Below are 16486 nucleotides of genomic sequence, written 5' to 3'. Positions count from 1 at the left end.
ATAAGTTAGAATTTTCAGTCTATATGTTGTTCAAAAAACAATTTTTTTTTATTAAATTATTATGAGTGATTTATTAACTAATTTTTATTACTAATAAATTAAGGTTCATAATCACTAAATTATCTTTAACCATATTTTAGATTTACTTTCAGTTTCTTGAATGGTAAATGAAAATAATTGGACGTATTGTATATATTAAGCCATCTTGAATTTCAATATGTTTTTGTTGTTATTGTAATAAACATATAACATATTGGGATCCATCGTCGGGATGAATGAGAAACCTTTTTTTTTTTGACAAATTTTTGTACATGTATGTTTTATTAGTTTCCACGCGGAAAATTTGTTATTTTTTGAAAAATATAATTAAACAAAATAAAGCCATATCATACGGGAGCTGAGGAGTGGAAGCGAAGAATTCAGAAACACGAAAATAAAAAATAAAAAAGTATATGAATTTATGGAATTGGCGAGGGGCGAGAGAAATAAAAGAAGATGAAGAAAGAAAAAAAATTGGAGGAAGAAGAAAGAAAGCTTAAAATGGTATGTGGTGGCGGTGAGCCGGCGAAGAAAGGGGGGACGACATAACGGCGAAACGAGAGCTGTAAATGGTGGAAAGATCCACACTGGTGGGCGACAGCGTGGGTGGCCATGGGCTCGACGGAGTTGCAGAGGTCATAGAGTTGGTAATGCCGCCGTACCCTCTCGGCGGCTGCGGTGGTCTCTCTCCTTTCCGGCGAGGCCCTTTCTCCGCCCACCTCAGCTCCGCCTGCTTCACCGCGCTTGGGTACCTCCAACCGAAGCACCCCACATCTCCTGCCTTCGCTATGTATCTGTATAGTACAGTACATATAATGTCAAAATTTATGCATTCTGATTCTTCAATCCCTTTAAATTTTTTTCTTTTCAAAATGGTTACCTGTGGCTGAATTTTCTTCCCAAACACTCCATGCACTTTCTTCCCTCCGTCATCTCTCCCATCCCTATTCTCACGCATTGCCTACAGTAGACTCTTCCACACACCTGCCAAATTAAACATTAGTTGTATGCTCTTGTGTTTGAGCTTTGAAATGAAGAGTTGATTTGATTTGATTTTGAGCACCAGGCAACGATGTCGGAATATATAAATGTAGGTGCTGCAGTTGGTGCAGATATTGGAGTGAGGAATCCCAGGGCGGCGTCTCCCCGGCGTGGCTCTGTGATGCTCATACATGGAACTGAGTCCTCTGTCACTGTACTCCAGCACACGACCCACGTCCACCAAATCCACACCCTCCGGCTTCGGGTGCGCACTGGGGTGAAGCCTGATTTTGGCATCAGGGCGGGACTGTTGGCTGGCTGCTTGCAGAGCCCTGTTGAAGTCCAGGCTTGGTAGTTTGGTCAGTGGGGTGCTCTGCCTCTCGTTATCGCTTGGGATTTTGCTTCTTTTCTTCTCAAAAGAAGAGTTGGGTTGAAGATTAACATCTGTGAGATGTCGAAAAGTGAGATTCACTGAATCGTCTGGCACCCCTTCGTACAGTGCTTCCAGCTCCATTCTTGCCTTTCTGAACCCACCATCATCCATCGCAGATTACATTCTAAATGCTCCAAGTCCAAACCCACTGCTTTATAAAGCCAAAAACCTGGCCGGTATCTGCCTTGCTGGACTCATTGCCACGACATTTCCTTCGAGACATAAAATATATCAATCAATCATCTCGATTGTATCGATAGATATAGATGGATAATGAATAAATGAATGAATGAATGGGGTTTCATTTGATTATAATGAAAGATAAGAATGGAAGAGGTCAATAGACAATACCTGAGCTTTCGGAATCTTTTCAGAACACTTGGCCAAGAAAGAAAGAGATCCTCGGCCGGACTATTTTAAAAACCCAGAAAACCCACTTGTCCTACACTGTCGTTTACCTGATGTTTGAAGACCAAGCTGCATGACTCATAAAACTGGTCAACTGTAGTCTGGGCAATAGCGAAGGCTGCAACTTTTATGTTGAATTATTCGTTCAGTAACATTAGCTTACAAAATTATGCATTATGTCAAACAGCTTTTGCAATTGAAGTATCCAAAAGACGTCCTTCACATTACTGGGAAACTCGACACGCTACATCATATATTAATACATATATTAATACAACTCCTCTTAGCAAAAAGGAGCAAGAAGTGAGGCTGAAAGATCATCAATGATCAACTTGTATGATAAACTAACAACGTATATGTTTCAGTTATATTATTTATATACCATGTGAGTAAGAGAACTTGTGAAGAAAAAAAAAACCAAAAATGTTTTCAATCTCAATGGTGCTCTTCTCTGCATCCGTTGCTTGTGCTCTCATGTCCCGATCCATGACACCCTTCATCAGATAGGCGTCTCTCACTCTCTGCGCTACTTGGTTGACTGGACTGCTGCTCACTTGTAACGCTGGAGACTCCAATTTGCTTTGTGTAGCTGTCTAAAGGTTGGCTGGCAGCCTCGACAAGGCTCATCATGCTTAATCCTGCTACCTCCAGTTGCATGTCCTCTCGGTCGGGGTGGCAGTTCAAGTCAATTTGCCCACTGCTAATTGCAGCCTCCCTGTCTTTAATCCTACTCTGACTTCCTTCATTCTCTGAATGGTCTGTGTGCAGCAATGTATCCCTCACTGTCCCGCTCATTCCTGACACGTCGAATTGTGGATTCCCATCCTTGAGCAGAGTCTCAACTTCACGTTCAGATTGGCGTTTCTTCTTCCGCAGCATGAGTGTTTTAAAACGACGTTTAACAGTCAAGCAGACATTGCATGTGCATGTGGACTTATGCTTTCCCTTCCCACTTGGCGGCTGAATACACACAATGCACGTGCATCCTGGTCGGTGTCGAGGATGTCTAGTTGTTGTACCCAATTCCTGCAAGTCAACCATACTATCACCCAGCACAGCAGCACTGGCCAGCGCATCCAAACCAGAAGGCTCAAGATCTTGAGTAGACTTCTGGCTCTTCATGATTTTACGTTTCTTAAAATCTGGAGTATATAGAGTGCAAATGATCAGACGCTGCATAATACATTTACGAATAGAAATTTCATTTCCAAAACAACATTTTAGTTTCAAATGACAACTTAATGAAGTGCAGTGATCTAAGGACAAAAGTAACAACATGGTGAGTAATGACATCACAACCATTCCACTGATTTCCAATGAGTCTGACGTCACAGGGTAATCTGTCTTAAAACTATCTGGCTATCCACTCGCATCTCAACTTATATTATCGAGTCAGTCATCTGAGACGTTCACTCTTGACAAACTTCTGCTACAGAAAACACACAGGACAGAAGTTTCATCTAGCTTTTATGCAATGTCTACATTCATGCACGACTAAATGTGGCTAAAACTACTATCAAAATGCACTGAAGCATCTAATTAAGACATATTAACTCACAATCTTAATTTTCCTTCCCCAAATTTAGATAAGACAACCTAAATGCAGCCAACATTCCATCCCATATTTCACCACCTATCTAGACATGTAGGCATTACAAAATTGTCCCTGCTCAATTATTTAGGGTTCTCTACTAATTATAATGAGCCCAAAGCTTGTATAGATGGGAAGGAGGTTCTGCCCGTACCTTTACTTGCTCTAAGAAGATTCTCTTGTTCCTTTGTGCTGATCTCTTCTGGGGCAGAACATGTACACCTTAGAATACAAGGTTAAAAGTGTCACATATCGTCCTTCCATGTCATGGGAATAATATTTGCATACAACACCTATAGACCATGGGAAAGAGAAACAACAAGACAATATTGCACCTGCTCAAATCCCAAACATTATCCGAACAAGTCCACTTTGGAGGGAGAAGAACGTCCACAGGCAACCTCCGCCATTTTGAACAATCATCACACTGAGCCCATTGTTTCTGTTCCCTGAATTATTCCAGTCTAATCAGCTATAAGAACTCAATGCATAGATATGTAAACTAAAGTGAACAACATGCATATTCAAATTTCAAACTAAATTCATAAAATTGGCTACACTTGACTGAAACTAGATTGAGCCTTGCTTTGAGATTAGAGACAGACTTCATGACAGTAACAAGTTTTAAATAACATTAGCAGAACACTTGAATAAACCTAACGAAGATTTATTAGCCACATATTCGAGTCTAACACTTTCATCACTCATATATATAAAATCTTGAACAAAAACCTTACCCAGTTGATGTGACAGTGAATATAGTCCGTTTGCCAAAGACTGGAGGTTCCTGAATGATTTTACAGTAGGGTCATGTTAAAATCAGATCCATAACTTTGAATCTAATCATAAATCATTAATACACGAATAAGCATAAAAAATCATTAGTTTTCTAAAGAAAACAGAAAACCTACATCATACTCTTCAAATTCATGGTCATCAATAGTGACAATGGTGGGATTTGCACTTGGTGGAGGGCGGAGTAGATCTTGAGCTTCTTCCCATGTGAGTCTTAACTCCAAAGCATCTTCACTATGCATGAGCAACCTTTTATTCTTAGACCCAATGTTTCGAGCCCCTTTCTTCTCCACGGGCAACATTGGTTGTTGTCCTGAAGCATCATTTGTCTTCCCGCCAAAATTTTCACAATTATGCAAGCTAATATCTCCATCAGCTACAATGAAAAATGGTCAGAATAAATAGATGAGGTTGCATTCTATAAAAAATAGAATGAGAGATTCATTTCTAATCTTTGTACATACACCGGGCAAACTGTTTTATGGGGTGGTGGTTTTTGACATTTCTCTTGGTTGGTTTAGGTGTTTTCGCACTGTTTTGATTTTTTTTTTTTTTTTTTTTTGGCTGCTTGATTTTCAATGCTGGGTTTAAGTATTCTTGTGGTTGGATTTAAGCGCTACTGTGACTATATTTTAGGTGTTTTGTTGGCTGAATGTCAGATAGTTTATTGGTGGCTTTAGAGAATGGACGCACTCAACTAAGTACAGAGATTAAAAATGAGTTTTTTCCTGGAACAAAATTATAAGGCCATGAATAACCTCTTAAAGGCAAATTCTGAAAGACCCCAGAATATGAGGCATCGCCCGAGTGAGAGCCATTAGGAACTGTAGAGATCTTGGCATCCTGTTTACTTCACCTTTTCGTCAATCCACTAAAACAAAAAAACATGATGATAAGAAGATGCAAAGATTAACGATAATGAGTGAAAAACTTAACCTGCATATCAGTGGAATTTGTCGCTTTCCGAAATCCCATGACTAATTGACCTCCAGGATCTATCCGACTAAAAGTGACTGCAACAAAAAAATAAATTTTGATGAAGAATTAGAGGGGAGAAGGGAGAAACCCTGTCTAGAAAGGACACCAGTATGCATATATTTAATGTTAATTTCTACTTCTCTAAGTCATCCTTTGAGTTCGAAACCACAATTCCAAGCCAAGAAATACGCACCACAGAAACTTTTGAGCAAACAGTTTTTCCAATCATAAAGAATTATAAGGTATAAATATAGGTGTTTTCCCACTATATTCCCAAGCAATCGCATGAAATTTCTTGTGAGTAGTAAAGACTCACAAAATAGAAATAGTTATCAGGAATCGCTCATTAATATATTCTGTTACTTGGCAATTTTAGCAATGCTGCCAAGCATCAATATATTCTGGAACTTTGCAATTTAAAAATGAGATGTATTTTGTATCATGCTAATCCAATGAATACAAGTCAGAGGGTGGGTTTGGGATGACCTTTGGAAGGTTGGGAAGTACTGCTTTCGATAACCTTAGTATTTAGTTAGTTAATCAAAAGTATCTAGAAAATCCTAAAATACTTTATAATGCAATCTAGCACAAGGTTTTAAGATGAATGTAATCTGATCTTATTAATGAGGAGCAGAAACCTATTTATAGAGGTTTCTGAAATAACAAACTAACAGTACTTCAAGTTACTGTGCTGTAAAAGGAAAAATACAAATGATCATAACCTACCAGCCACGTTTACAACCTTATAACTCAAACAAAGACATCTTTGACTACATCAATTTCCCCTACCCACAAAAACAACTCGTCCTCGAGTTATTGAGCAAGGAAAAGTCATCTGGAGCATGATAGGAATAGATGTCTGTCACGTTAAAGACCGGACTGATGTTGTAATCTGCAGGAAGTTGGATTTTGTATGCATTAGTTCCAAATCTTTCAAGCACTGTAAAAGGACCCAGTTTTCGCTTCTTAAGCTTGTTGTAGGTTCCAACTGGAAATCTACTCTTTCTTAAATGAATCATGATAAGATCCCCAATTTGAAATTCTTTTAGCCGTCGCTCCTTGTCTGCCGTTTCTTTGTATTTCGCATTCGAAGCTTCTACGTGGCTGCGGACTTCTTCATGGAGCGCCGTAATTCGAGTTGCCATTTCTTCAGCTTCTAAACTGAAATCAATAGTATAAGGGAGATTAGCCAGATCTATAGTTGATCGAGGTAGTTTAGTATATACAACCTCAAACGGAGACTTCCCTGTCGTACGATTCCTTATATCATTGTAAGTAAACTCCGCTTGAGCTAATGACAAATCCCATTGTTTTGGATGGTCACCACTAATACATCGTAGTAAGTTGCCCAAAGAACGGTTTGTTACTTCTGTTTGGCCATCCGTCTGAGGATGACTAGTTGTACTAAACTTTAGTGTGGTATCAAACTTCTTCCATAAGGTACGCCAGAAATGGCTAAGGAATTTTACATCACGATCCGAAACAATTGATTTAGGGATACCATGAAGGCGAACTACTTCGCGGAAGAATAAGGTAGCGATAAAAACCGCATCGGATGTCTTTTTACAGGCCAAAAAGTGAGCCATTTTGCTGAATCTATCAACAACAACCATAATTGAATCAAATCCTCTTTGAGTTCGAGGTAAACCAAGTATAAAATCCATAGATAAATCCTCCCAAATGTTGTTGGGGATTGGGAGAGGTGTATATAGTCCTGTGTTTTGAGTCGTGCCTTTGTATGTTTGACACACAAAGCATCGGTTAACGTAGTTGGCGACATCCTTTCGGAGTTGTGGCCAAAAGAAGCGGGCAGTAACTATTTCGGTAGTTTTATCGCGGCCTAGGTGGCCTGCTAGACCACTAGCATGTACATCTTTTATAATAGCCTCTCGGAGGGAAGTGTGGGGAATGCATAGGACATTGTCCTTAAATAAGTAGCCATCAACAATATGGAAGTCCGTAATAGCTGTATGGTGAGTACACTGTTGCCATATGTCCTGAAAATCTGGATCATTTGCATAGGTATCAGGAAGATGTTCAAAAGCTATAATTTCACCCTTGAGAAGAGTTAGGAGGCTGCTTTTCCTACTCAGGGCATCGGCTGCCTTGTTAGTAACCCCTGATGTACGCTTTATTACGAAATCAAATCGTTGTAGGAATGAAAGCCATCGAGCGTGCATTCTACTTATTGTCTTTTGTGTATGTAGAAACTTTAAAGAAAAATGATCAGTAAACAATACAAACTCTTTGCTCAAAAGGTAGTGTTCCCGTTGTTTCAAGGCTCTAACTAATGCATATAACTCTTGTTCATAAGTGCTCCACTTTTGCCTAGAAGGGCTTAATTTTTCGCTAAAAAATTCTATGGGGTGGTTTTGTTGGGATAGAACAGCACCAATTCCTATGCCTGAAGCGTCTACTGCCACTTCAAAGGGTTGCTCAAAGTTTGGTAAAGCAAGGACAGGGCTGTGGCTTAACTTGTTTTTTATAAGTTGAAAACTGTCAGATTGGGCTTGACTCCATAAAAACTGACCCTTTATTAAACAACTAGTCAGAGGGGCTACAAGGGAACTAAAATTCTTAATAAATTTTCGATAAAAGGATGCAAGACCAAGAAAACTTTGAATATCTCGGACTGTTTTAGGTTCCGTCCAGTTTATAATAGCTGTAATTTTATTAGGATCCATTTTTACTGCATTATGTCCTATGATAAATCCTAAGAAGGAGATTTCAGTCGCTAGAAAAAGACACTTCTTAAGATTAATGACTAACTGATTAGAAGCTAAAACAGAAAAAACCCTATGCAGATGATCCATATGGTCAGACATGCATTTGCTATAGATAAGTATATCATCAAAGTATACTACCACAAACTTATTAATAAAAGGAAGTAAAACCTGGTTCATGAGCCGCACGAAAGTGCTTGGGGCATTGGACAGACCAAAAGGCATGACAAGCCATTCGAACAAGCCCTCATTTGTTTTAAAAGCGGACTTCCATTCGTCCCCTGGGCGGGTGCGAATCTGATGGTAGCCACTTTTAAGGTCTACTTTAGAAAACAAGATGGCACCACCGAGTTGGTCAAGCAAATCGCTTATTCGTGGGATGGGAAACCTGTATTTGACAGTGATTTTATTGATAGCCCGGCTATCGACACACATACGCCAAGTGCCATCCTTCTTTGGTGTTAATAGGGCGGGAACAGCACATGGGCTAAGGCTTGGTTGAATGTGGCCTTTGTCTAATAAATCTTGAACTTGGTCATGGAGAATTTTGTATTCGGATGGGTTCATCCGATAATGAGCTAGGTTAGGGAGAGTTGCACCAGGGAAGAAATCTATGTTGTGTTGAATATCACGGAGGGGGGGTAGCCCCATGGGAGCATCCACAATGCTTTTGAAATCAAGTAATAAGTCTTGTACTTGGGGAGGTATAGGAGTAGGAGTATCCTCGGTCCCAAAACTCTTGATAACCAAGCCAAGAATAGGTAGCTCTCTATGTTATAAGAAGTTGTTTAGCTGATGATAGGGTGAATAGGGCTCCCTTTCCTGTTTTCGTGTTGCTGTCTTTGGCACAACTAGACTTAGGGGGATTAAGAGGAAGTAACACAACCTTTTTCCCCATCCACAGAAATTCATAGGTGTTATCCCTTCCTTTATGTATAGCTTGAATGTCATATTGCCACGGTCGTCCCAACAATATATGACAAACGTCCATATCGAGGACATCGCAAACTATTTGGTCCTTATAGCTTGTCCCAATGGATAAAGGGACGGTACAAGTATGAGTGACTTGAGCCTCTTCCCCCTTTTTAATCCAAGTGACTTTGTAAGGGGCAGGGTGAGGAATCAAAGAGAGATTTAATGCATTCACAAGTTTGCTAGCCACAATGTTCTCGGTGCTACCACTGTCAATGATGACATTGCAAATTTTGCCATTTATGGTACACCTTGTTTTGAATAAAGCATGACGTTGATACGTGGGTTCGGTTTTTGGGTCAATAAAATCCGTTGTAAAACACATGTTAGGGGTTCTCCTTCATCGGGGGCAATATATTCAATTTCCTCTTCTTGATCTTCGCCATCACTGTAATCCAGTTGGTCTTCTTCATCCACAAAGGCAATTGCTTTTCGTTGAGGACATTCATTGGAAAGATGACCCACTTGTCCACAACCAAAGCATTTACCTAATGTTGGACGATTGTAGGCAGTAGGAAGTTTTTTGCCAACTGCTTTATCGTGGACTGAAGCATCTTGGGAAAGATCTTTATCAACCTGTTTTCCCTTAGTAGTAGGAATGTTAGTAGGTAAAGAAGTCTTATCTATAGGAAAAGTACCTTTCTTTGAAGTGCCGCCCTGTTCCCAAGTGGTTCGGCGGGAGTATTGCTTCTTGTACCGATTATTCATTTGTTCCTCAAGAGTTGTTGCCGTAGAAATAGCTTCATTAAGATAGCCAATAGGTTGTAACGCAATTTGTTCCTTGATATCCAATCTTAACCCACCAATATATCGAGCCACGAGGTAGTGTTGATTTTCCCCAAGATTTGTCCTAGCGCCAAGCCGATGGAATTCTTCTGTATAATCAGCAATCGAGCGAGTACCTTGGCGACAGTTTTGGTATTGGTTGTATAAGATTTGTTCGAAGTTGACTGGTAGAAACCGCTCCCTCATTAACTTCTTCATTCTTTCCCAACTACGAATTGGACACTTTCCGTATCTTTGGCGGCTTACCTCAAGTTGATCCCACCATGCGGAGGCACCACCCTTAAGTTTCAATGCCACCAAACGCACCTTTTTATGCTCAGGTGTGTTCATGTATTCGAAAAAATTTTCCGCATTTTTCACCCACTCCAAGAACCCTTCTATATCCATCTTACCACTGAAGCTAGGAAGGTCTATCTTCATCTTGAAGTCACTTGTGTCCTGCTGTCCATGTGGACGAAACTGCACACCACGCCTATTGTGTTCAATTTCCAGTAGATTTTCTTCTTCATCACTTGAGGAATCAATGAAGGCCTCTCGTCGCCGCTGAAATAAAGGGTTGAAATTGACTTCTTGATGATATTGCCTCTGTTCTTGGTGGATTCTTGGTCCTAGGTTTATTTCTTGAACCTTTCTTGGAGGAGCGGCTAAATTTTCTTGTGCGTGGATACCTCTTTGATCATCCTCGCGTGGTTCTTGCTGATTTCTTGTAGTGATTTGTTGAGGAATTCTTGTTGGAGTTTGGTTTACGCTCAACGTTTCCAACTGTTGATGTATCATTCCTAAGATCTCTTTGATCTCACCCACATCATTTTTTAAGCTTTTGATGTCCCCTTCGACCAACTGCAAGCGTGTGGTCAATGCCCGTGGTGAGAGAACGGATGATTGCTCCGTTTCTTTGGTGGTCATGGAAGAGACGTCTCCCATTACTGATTTCTTTCCTGCCATCGAGTGCCCAAAATCTCGAGTGCTCTGATACCAACTAATGCAATCTTGCACAAGGTTTTAAGATGAATGTAATCTGATCTTATTAATGAGGAGCAGAAACCTATTTATAGAGGTTTCTGAAATAACAAACTAACAGTAACTTCAAGTTATTGTGCAGTAAAAGGAAAAATACAAATGATCATAACCTACCAACCACGTTTACAACCTTATAACTCAAACAAAGACATCTTTGACTACATCACTTTATAGAACACTTAAAATTGCTTTTATGAAAATTCATCCCACACTCACTAAAAATGTGACTTAATCCAACAACTTACTTTTAGTGGGTAATAAGGTTGGAAAATGATTTTTCATTCTACAAGATGATAGTAGTATGTTTAGGAATGCTTTGGGACCATTCTAAAGGTACATTTACAATCCAAAAACATTGTCCATCATGTTTTGTTGTTGAAAAAAAAAATTTTGAAATTTCACAAGCAGTTCTTAGAACTTCTAGAGCATGAGACGAGTGTTTCTCTCAAGAGTACTTCAAGGAAATGCTTCTTTCAAAGGCATTACTCTTAAAAACTCTCTCAACATCACCGTGCACCTTGTTTTGGAATAGAAAGATTACCAGTATCACCAGCTCGTAATTGCATGGACTGTATGCAAGGGGTGACGCCCTCCAAAACATACATTCTGCTGTTGTTGTTAGGCCAAAATCTGAACTGAAAAGTCCATTCATTCCCTTTCACATCTTGAATCCTAACAGGAAGACCTTCTGATTGAGAGATAGGGGGGAAATATGCCTACAGTGCAATTTGAAAAGGAGCTATATCAGAGCAGGAATACCCCAATAAAATATTTGCAACATGAATAATGAAAATAGAAAACATAAGGAGGTGACCAAAGAAAGAAAAGAAGCAATTCTTACTTCAGCACATGCTTTTGGCAGAACCAAACGACCAATTCGGCCAGCATCACTAGCACTCAACACCTTTTCAAAAAGTGGAACAATAGTAGAATTCAAACTAAATATGTTAAGGTACGCGATAGATTTGAATAATAGGTAAATGAAAGCAAAAGCGTAATTGCAAAAGCAGATGCCATCAAAACATAATGAACAACAAAACTGAGAAGAAAAAGGATACTCTCCAGCTAATTGTTCTAGCTCTTGGTCAGTAATCCTTGGCCAGTACCGTGGAAGAAGTTGATTCTTACCCCGACCTTCAGCAGGTGGCCGAGCAATACGCACCATAGGCACCATTCCCTTTCTTGCTTCGGAATTAACTGTTGCCCCGGTTTTTAAGGGCTTAGGAAATATTGGACGAGATCTTTGACCCTGTTGAAATGAAGGCAGAATGCTCTTTTCATCCTCTTCAGCAGCACTTCCTGAAACAGGTACCACAAAATTCGGTGCACCTGATGGAACTCCCAGAGTCATATTTAACGATGGCCGGCTAAGAGATTCTTGCATATCTTTTAGTTCTAAGAGTGGTCTGCTAGTATCTAGTTTGGAATACATTATTGAACCAACAGGTGGTTGGCGTTTAACAGATAGTTTAGTCATGTTAAAAAAGCTTGTTCCAACTTCCTCAAATGGGCTCCGGAAATTTTCTCGTTTGTTCTGCACAGGAGATGCAATTCTGTCAACTCTTTGAGGTTGCTGAAAATGGTCGGTTTCACTTGCCTCCATGATGTTACACAACTGTAAAAGCTTTTCCTCATTAATACCATTTCGAACCGCCCGGTCCTCAACAGAACCAGATTGCAGAAGGCCAACATTACCAACTGTCACTGCATCAAAGCCATTAGAAATTTCATCTCTTCGGATCTGCAATAAAAAGTAATAGAATTCCATATGAACCCATGCTGCACTTATTACAGAAAAACAATAGTGAACTGATACGTGCAAGCCTTACTGTCACATCAATGTGTGCATGCTGACCAACCCTCTTTAAATGGACAGGAAGATTTGTGATAGCAAAAGAAAATTAAGTGGCAGGGCTGCAGTATCCCAAAAAATTCAGCAATACATTTTCTGAAGATATATTTTTCTCTGGCCATATCATATGTGTGCGACCACAGAAAATTACATAACAGGGCTGCAGCATTTCAACAAATTGAAAAAGATAGTTTCTGAAGAAAAAAAGAAGACTTCTATTTATATAAAAATGAAAGAGGCCAGTTGGAAGAAAGCCTCTGTGATTGAATTCTCCAATGCAATCATTGTCTGTTCTTCATAACCTAGAGCAACTATTCATTTGAGAAGGATTTTTCCTAAAAGGAAAAACATTACGGTAGGCTTTTCTGGAGGTGTTTGGGACTGGTTTCAGCATCCCACAGAGCCAAAGGGTGGAAGATCCCAAAAAATAAGTTTTAAAAAGTAATATGTGTGTGCGTACGTATACATGAAGGACAAAGTTGCAGCAAAACGGTAATGTTCACATTTCACCAACACAGTCATAAGTCTATAAAGTATCATCAAAAGCACTAACTAATTATATTGCAAATGAGCAGCCATTTCGTTTGTGTTAACTAAAAGTTCATTTTATCTGAATTTGGATATGCTAGTAGCAATAAGGAGCAGCATCCAAGCAAGCAGAAAAACTGAAGTAAAATCTAACTGTAATCAGAAGCTTGCCAACTCCAAAACCAATCTTACCGCATCAAGTTGAGATCTCTTCACACAGCTAGTACACCCAACACCTCCATAATCCAGACATTCAAACAAAGACTTCGAAGCTATACATCCACAGTGAATTCTCTGCAATAGAAAGCAAGTTTTATATGTAAGGTAAGGTCACAAGAAAATGGAGATAGATAGATACCTACACGGCTACATACATACATACACGCACATACATATATATTGAGACAGAGAGAGAACTTAAAACTAAAGGTCATTACCAGTACATTTGTTTACCTTGCCACAAAAACTGCAATCCCTCCAACCAGTCTCCTCCGAGTGATATGTATCACAGAAGATCAAATTTTCATAAGCAGATCTAAATCACATGAAGTATCAAGAGAAAGTGAAGTGATTAGAAGATGGAAACTAAGTGGTTAGAATATAGTGACACCAATTTAAATATAGCAGAAAACTCCAATTTATAGATCTCTTTATACCGTATGAGTGATAAGTAACTGAAAATTATGGGAAAGAAAAATAGTAGCCAAGATGAATCCCTCATAGCATATAATAAAAGGTTTAACAGCCTCGGACACTAAATAACGTGGGTACAAGAGACCAACCAAAAAAAGAAGTTGAAAAACAATTAACGTAAATAAATAAACAGGCAGTGTAGCCCATTTTAAAGTAACAAAATAACAAACACCATTATTAGTTATTAAAACTTAAGCTCCAATATCTATAGCGAGATTCATATTATGAGATATAAACTAAGTGGGTGGCAGTAAAAAGGAAATAAAAAACATTTTCACCATTATGGAACTCTGTTATAAAGGATTCTTTGATCTGTAATAGGGCTTTCCATGGCCAATGAATATCAAACATACCCCTCTTCTAATATAGAATTAAAAAATAGAAAATATAAAAGAAAAAAACTCAATTTCGGTAATTTTAATTGGTAAATAAAATAATAGAAATTAAATACCATAAGTATGTATATACATATACATATTATCGTTCTGGATCCTCAACTTTAAACAACAAATTTTTACAGAGAGAATGTGGAAGCGTTATCCAAATTCCAAGGGATGTCCATTCTTTGAAATAAAAACTCTGATCTAACCGGTCGATGTGGATTGAGCATCTTATGCTTCACACATTCAAATTGGACAAGGAATGGTATGAGATCAATTAAATATAATTCAATGTTTGTGAATCGAATTCATATTCAATTTCACCAATTCTTTTTGTTCATTAGAGGTATTGCGTTATGATGTAATATTGTACTAGGGCCATCCAGTTCAATGAAAATTGTTTCGAGGAACAAAATCGTTACTGATACCTATTCATAAATCGGAGAGATTAATTAATTGAACAAAATCCAAATGAGAAATCTAGATACGAGGACGTAACAAATTTCACGGAAAGAAAAAGAAAAATGGAAGGGTAGTTTTGAGGGGGAGATGGCCAGTATATAAAATCGGAACATCCGATAAACCAACAAAACCGAAAGAGAAAGCAATGCAGCGAATCAATACACATTTGCCCAAAGTGCCCCCGCAAAAACGAAATCAAATCAATAACCACCAAGAAAACAAAATTACCCGCATTTGAGGCAGAGATGTGCGAATCCGGCGGATCCGAGAGGCCATCCTTTGGTCCAGTCGTGCGGCGTGGCGGCTCCGCAAGAAGTGTTCATGCAGCGGTTGGACCCCATTGAAGAGAGATCAAGTGGAAAGGGAAAGAAAACGAAACCCTAAAACCCCTTTTGACCAGAGCGTCAGAGAGCGAGAATAATGGAGAAACAGAGATGCGGCCATGTAGCGATTGAGGAAACAGGAACAGGAACGGGAATTGACACTAAGATGAGCTCCGAATCCGAATCTGGAAAGAAGAAAGACGAGAGAAGGAACATCTGAAGAGCTGAATTCGCAGAGAGAGAGAGAGAGAAGCCAACGTTGCAATGAGCGTGGGAGTTGGAGGAATAAGTCGAAATTCAGCGCTGCTTGCTTCTTAGTTCTTAGAGAGAGAAAGAGATAGTGAGAGAGAGAGAGTGCATGCAAAGCAACAGATGCATAAAATGCATGCACGACACTTGAAGACACGGCGCTTAAGAAGTCGTCTCCTTGAGCTGAGCTAACCTCTCCCCTCTCTTTAGTCTTTTCTTTTTCTTTTTCTTTTTCTTTGGTTAAGTCTCATTTTGGCTCTCTGTGTCTGTGTCCGTGTTTTCTTTCTTTTTGGATACTCATACCCTCACCCTTCGGTTCCCTTTCCTCACCCCCCATCTCACCAACCTTCCCTGCAACTTCTTTTAGATTGCTGCCACGTGCCATATCTGCAGCTGCAGGGGCAGTTAATTTAAATCAACTCTGTGTGTAAGTAAGTGTGTGTAGTGTAACACATGAAGAAGAAGATAATATTATGAATTGCTTGCGACAATATCGAAGTTTGGCTGGAACAGTTGTCCGTCTCTCACCCCTCACCCTCGCTGTGTTTTTAGCATCTCTCTCTCTCTCTCTACCAGATGGGCCAAATTATGAACATTTGGAATATTGGTTCATTAAATTAATTAGCAAATTGCGACGGAAACCCTGTATTATTTTTTTTAATCAACAGTGGAGGAGGAGCTATCATATAGAGTAGAAATTCGCAATATTGTATTGTTGTTGACTTTATTGAAACTTGTATGCTTAATGTTACATTATAATTTGATTATTAGCATGCTATGTCAATTACTTAGGTGTTGATGGGTGGAGTGGAGGCTAATTTTAAAATAATTATTGAAATTTTTACTTAAATATCATATTTTCGTTAATTAATTAATAGGACTTGATTACTAATTATATATTACTAATACTGTGAAATGGTTAATTTTTTAAATAACTAAAGTCTTATATGATAACTTATTTTGTTTTGGGTTTTCTATTTTGAAAATTAAGTTTTTAAATACTATTTTTAGAATGTATTTATTTATTTTATTATCCATATTTTGAAAACGATTTTAAAATTGAAGCCAATTTAATGTGTTCTCAATAAATCTATGAGAGATTATTTGTAATATAACTCTAGTGAGAAAACTAGAAAGAAAAAAGAAAAACAAATAAATTTGGTAAGAATTGAAATATGTATTTTAAGGAGTTTGTATTTTTTATAAAATAAAATATATATATATATATATATGTATATGTATATGTTTTTACGTGACTTTGGATCAACAACTT

The 16486-nt window shown here is 38.7% G+C and overlaps 2 protein-coding genes across 4 annotated transcripts; both read right to left on the bottom strand.

Annotated features, from left to right (window-relative positions):
* Positions 1–405: 405 nt before the first annotated feature.
* LOC148212123 (uncharacterized) lies at positions 406–1939 on the bottom strand. The gene is made up of 4 exons (XM_088121376.1): positions 1805–1939; positions 1103–1665; positions 920–1023; positions 406–833 (listed from the first exon to the last, which is right to left on the bottom strand). The coding sequence occupies exons 2-4, from the start codon at positions 1562–1564 to the stop codon at positions 536–538; spliced, it is 864 nt and encodes a 287-aa protein (XP_087977502.1). The 5' UTR covers positions 1565–1665; positions 1805–1939; the 3' UTR covers positions 406–535.
* Positions 1940–2063: 124 nt separating this feature from the next.
* LOC111024926 (B3 domain-containing transcription repressor VAL1) lies at positions 2064–15476 on the bottom strand. Of its 3 annotated transcripts, XM_022302744.2 has the most exons (13): positions 14870–15476; positions 13560–13641; positions 13299–13400; positions 11785–12467; positions 11568–11664; positions 11268–11442; positions 5184–5260; positions 5006–5090; positions 4364–4623; positions 4190–4239; positions 3788–3901; positions 3607–3674; positions 2064–3003 (listed from the first exon to the last, which is right to left on the bottom strand). In XM_022302744.2, the coding sequence occupies exons 1-13, from the start codon at positions 14980–14982 to the stop codon at positions 2297–2299; spliced, it is 2613 nt and encodes an 870-aa protein (XP_022158436.1). In that variant the 5' UTR covers positions 14983–15476; the 3' UTR covers positions 2064–2296. The 3 variants fall into 3 exon arrangements, with proteins under 3 accessions (XP_022158436.1, XP_022158437.1, XP_087977501.1); XM_022302745.2 differs by lacking the exons at positions 13560–13641; positions 14870–15476 and having other exon boundaries at positions 11785–12430; XM_088121375.1 differs by lacking the exons at positions 11268–11442; positions 11568–11664; positions 11785–12467; ... (1 more) ...; positions 13560–13641; positions 14870–15476 and adding an exon at positions 9559–11190.
* Positions 15477–16486: the final 1010 nt, after the last annotated feature.

This window comes from Momordica charantia, assembly GCF_013281855.1.
Source record: "Momordica charantia cultivar OHB3-1 chromosome 3 unlocalized genomic scaffold, Mcharantia_2.0 BLBB01000003.1, whole genome shotgun sequence".
NCBI classification, from domain to species: Eukaryota; Viridiplantae; Streptophyta; class Magnoliopsida; order Cucurbitales; family Cucurbitaceae; genus Momordica; species Momordica charantia.
Note: the sequence above shows the minus strand (reverse complement) of the source record. Positions and strands in the feature narration are given on the sequence as shown.

Excerpts from the sequence above, each read along its gene's own strand:
- LOC111024926 (XM_022302744.2), bottom strand. The coding sequence starts at position 14,982 with ATGGGGTCCAACCGCTGCATGAACACTTCTTGCGGAGCCGCCACGCCG. Across the intron at positions 4,624-5,005 it reads TCAGAATTTGCCTTTAAGAG|CTGATGGAGATATTAGCTTG; the intron begins GTTATTCATGGC and ends TTTTCATTGTAG. Across the intron at positions 4,240-4,363 it reads ATGAATTTGAAGAGTATGAT|GAACCTCCAGTCTTTGGCAA; the intron begins GTAGGTTTTCTG and ends AAAATCATTCAG.
- LOC148212123 (XM_088121376.1), bottom strand. The coding sequence starts at position 1,564 with ATGGATGATGGTGGGTTCAGAAAGGCAAGAATGGAGCTGGAAGCACTG. Across the intron at positions 1,024-1,102 it reads TATTCCGACATCGTTGCCTG|GTGTGTGGAAGAGTCTACTG; the intron begins GTGCTCAAAATC and ends TTAATTTGGCAG. Across the intron at positions 834-919 it reads GGAAGAAAATTCAGCCACAG|ATACATAGCGAAGGCAGGAG; the intron begins GTAACCATTTTG and ends TGTACTATACAG.